General features: G+C 32.8%; 1 protein-coding gene across 2 annotated transcripts; it reads right to left on the reverse strand.

Annotated features, from left to right (window-relative positions):
* Window positions 1–844: 844 nt before the first annotated feature.
* On the reverse strand, window positions 845–2,482 carry LOC131622249 (ankyrin repeat-containing protein BDA1-like). 2 transcript variants are annotated; one of them, XM_058893273.1, is made up of 3 exons: window positions 1,847–2,482; window positions 1,438–1,764; window positions 1,156–1,265 (listed from the first exon to the last, which is right to left on the reverse strand). In XM_058893273.1, the coding sequence occupies exons 1-3, from the start codon at window positions 2,453–2,455 to the stop codon at window positions 1,254–1,256; spliced, it is 948 nt and encodes a 315-aa protein (XP_058749256.1). In that variant the 5' UTR covers window positions 2,456–2,482; the 3' UTR covers window positions 1,156–1,253. The 2 variants fall into 2 exon arrangements, with proteins under 2 accessions (XP_058749255.1, XP_058749256.1); XM_058893272.1 differs by having other exon boundaries at window positions 845–1,764.
* Between the last annotated feature and the right edge of the window lie 1,199 nt (window positions 2,483–3,681).

Raw genomic sequence — 3,681 nt, forward strand, 5'->3', positions numbered from 1 at the left:
AATAAACGATATGTTTGAATCTTAAAATTGATCTTTAATACTAAAATTTTCAAGGTATATAAAAAATGAATGAAAATGTTACACATAAAGCGTGTCTGAGATTGTAAAAAAATGTGGCTATAAAAACCTAATTTTGTGTTATCATAATAACTACACTCTATGTGAGTTTGTGAAAACAAAACTCAATGAGATTGAAAAAATGAACGTCACATTTCACTACAGGTGTTAGAAAAGACCCTGGTGAAAATTGTTTTAGTTTTGATATAAATATAAAAATTAAGTAGATACGCCCTTTTCTTAACGAAATTTTTTGAAATTAAATTGTTGATATTGGGATTCGAAGTGCATAATACTTAATTTATTACCACTGGTGATATACTAGACCGTAATGAAAAGTGTTTTATTAAATAAATAAATAACTTCAAGCGCTTAACTAAGATTTTATGAAATGTATATTTTATAGTAGTGCACCCACCGTAGAGCCCTAGTAAACTAACTCGTGTTATACCTTCCATTTTCACACCACTCATACACTCACTAAAGATTCGACAACAAATTTTCTATTGTTAGACCATGTTTTAGGAGAGCATGGCCAAAGTGGGAAGAAAAAAGTAATTTTAAACAATAAACAACACTCGCACAGAGGTTGGTCTCGCATTCTATTAGGCAATACTTTTCACAGTTTTGACAGCAAATAAAAATTTGCTGTCGGAGAGAAGAAATGTTGTAGTGCACCTATAAAAAAATATAACTAAAGGTGGCATATAAATTATAAAATCAATCACATGAAAAATATGCTAACCATGACTTTTATAAATATTATATATATTATAACAATCAATCACATACAAAATATATTGTGGAACACATGGGTACCATACTAGTACACACACAATTGAAATTGAAAAGAAAAAAAAAACATACATTGAATAAAACTCGAGATACAGATAAAATAGTTAATACACCGGTTCACAAAGTAGTGGAAATTTCAAATCTTTAATGAAATTATATTGTCGAAACTCGGGGTACAGCGGTTCGGTCTGCCGCGGGTTGAGTTCTTGAGCTCTTGTATCTGAATTTCATTATCTTCAATGGATCGTACGTCATAAAAATTAAATAAACAATCATGAGAAGCACAATTGAATACATAGGGATGGAAAGAATAGTGGTGTTCTCACGTGTAGGAGATATCGCCGGCATAGCAATTAGAAAGCAACCAAGAAACAAACTGACCGGAGCTATCACCAGGCGGGCTACTGCTCCACCTGGGGTCAGAACCAATATTGCTATAATTGATACGCAAAAGGAAAACATATTCATTAATGAAAACAGCATGAAACTATCTTTTGTCAAGATCGATTTCCCAGCATTTCCTCGTGTCGAAAAGAAATCATCTGTAATAGTAACTTTCATGTTGTTGTCATCACTTGCACTAACCTGGAAAATTCCACCCGGAGGACTCAGTGCCGATTCATAGGTTACAGTTGCAACAAGAGTCGCAACTATCAACCAAGTGTTACGCTGCTCCTCTGTTATATCAGTTTTAATTCTACGCATCCAAGTTCGAATATCAATAATTGTGGCCAGAAATATTAGTTGTTCTGCAAGTGTCACTGCCTTAGTGTTTTTTGAGCCAGATTTTGCTTTAGCACAAATTAATATTTTCTTCTTCTCTGGAGTTGTTACCAAATCTAATGCTGTTTTGCTCTCCAAGTTCTTTGCATTCAATTTTATCCCCGTTTTTTTTACCAGAAATTGTAGCACCTGTGCTAGCAAATAATTATAAATGAACGTTAAATCTTGTATTTTATTTGAAGTAGACATGTGAATTTAATCAAGAGGTTACCTTGGGTTCACTAGTAAGGGCTGAAATGTGCAAAGCAGTGTTGCCTGCATCGTCTTTGTGGTTGTATATTTTATTTTGCAGCTTTCTAGCACCTCTTCGAAAATTTTCTTTGAGCCAACCAACAAGAACTTGAAGGGCCTCATACTGATCATTCTTAACAGCAATATGCAAAGCAGATTCACCTCTCACAGTTACATCTTCAATGGAATCCGGACAAGCAGTGAGGAATTTAGCCAAAAGATCAACCTCGCCATTTTGACACGCAATATGAAGTGGAGTCAAGCCTTCTCTTCCTTTAACTCTAACAAGATCTTTATTGATGCCAACCAACTTAGACACCATTGCCCTTTGGAAGTTATCCATAGCAAGATGAATGGGGCTGTGTCCTTGCAAATTTAGCTTCGTAGCAAATGAAGGTTTCAAATTCATAATTTCAGTGGCAAACTCGAGATGACCCCTAGATGCAGCGATATGCATAGGAGTATCTACAAATTGGATTTTATCTATGTTTTCCAAAATAGATGGATCATCTTGAATTACTGCATAGAGGAGTTTTATGTCACCTGTTTCAGCTGAAATTTTCAGTTGGTCACCGTTTTTTCTGTTCATGTTTGATACTAAGTTTTGAGTGATGTGTGAAAGATATTGTGTTTTCTGCAAATATTTTTACATGTATGGTATTTAATAGTTTTTATTTCAATATTCTTTGCTTCGTTAAAGTAAAGAATATGATTAACTAATACTTCTGCCTTAGTTAAAGTATACTCTTTCATTAGAAGGTGTTGGTAACCCATATGAAAAAGAAAAGTATTATTAAAATAAAGAGATTCTAAACAACCACGTGTTTCTTAACTTTATTAGTAATGTGATATATTAAAGAACAAATGGGCATTGTACCTCAATTTACCCTCTCTTCTTTGATCTAATAGAGGTTTTTTTTTTTTGGTTTTTTTAAATTGCTACACATTTCTACAGTTTTCTTAGATGTGCATAAAAACGCAAGAAGAACCGAGAACTATTATGAACTAATATATCATAAAACATTCAGAAAAAATTAAAATGATTTAGAAACAATTACTACCATTAAGAAGTTGGTGACTTAAGCCTATAAATAGACAATTGATATTTTGTAATTGATTATCTAAAAAACCAATGTCATTCCCTCCGATACGGCTTTAAACTACCGTCCCTATTCCAATATAATTATAAATACATGGTTCTTATAACATTCTTTGAAAGCAATTTTTTAAAGTTATTGTATATCAACTATTCAATCACCAATAGTGGCATCAGAGCCATGTTCGGTCATACATTGACCAAAGTTATATTACTTACCCATTATTCCAAAATCTTCCTAACTACTACTAAGGTATGGATAACATCATTCAATCATCATCTATTTATGTTCGCATTTTCAATGATGAAAATTATAACACCCCATAATTCCCTTATTTAATTTAATTAGAATTTAAATTATTTATTGGGATTATTTGGCATTTCATTGGATTAATGGGAGGAAATTGGGAAATAAGGTAATGGGGCTTGGAGTAGTGGTTAGTAGACGGGAGGTGTTAATTTGAGTAGGCCTTACTAACTAATATTCTATTTTTCATAAAATAGAAGAATATTGTGAAAAGAGAAAATAGAGAAGCAAAAGGTAGAAGAGAGAAGACTGAAGAGTACGTGAAATAGGAGAAGAGGAAGAATCTCAAGAATTTTGCTAAGGTAAGGGGTGACTAATCCATTTACTCTCTATTATCGATTTAATATTGGTAGGATTGAGTATGTAGGTTGTTTGACTCGATTGACAGTATGTTAGGTTTGGGGTTTTTGTA

The sequence above is a fragment of the Vicia villosa genome, unplaced genomic scaffold (genome assembly GCF_029867415.1).
Source record: "Vicia villosa cultivar HV-30 ecotype Madison, WI unplaced genomic scaffold, Vvil1.0 ctg.000027F_1_1_1, whole genome shotgun sequence".
NCBI classification, from domain to species: Eukaryota; Viridiplantae; Streptophyta; class Magnoliopsida; order Fabales; family Fabaceae; genus Vicia; species Vicia villosa.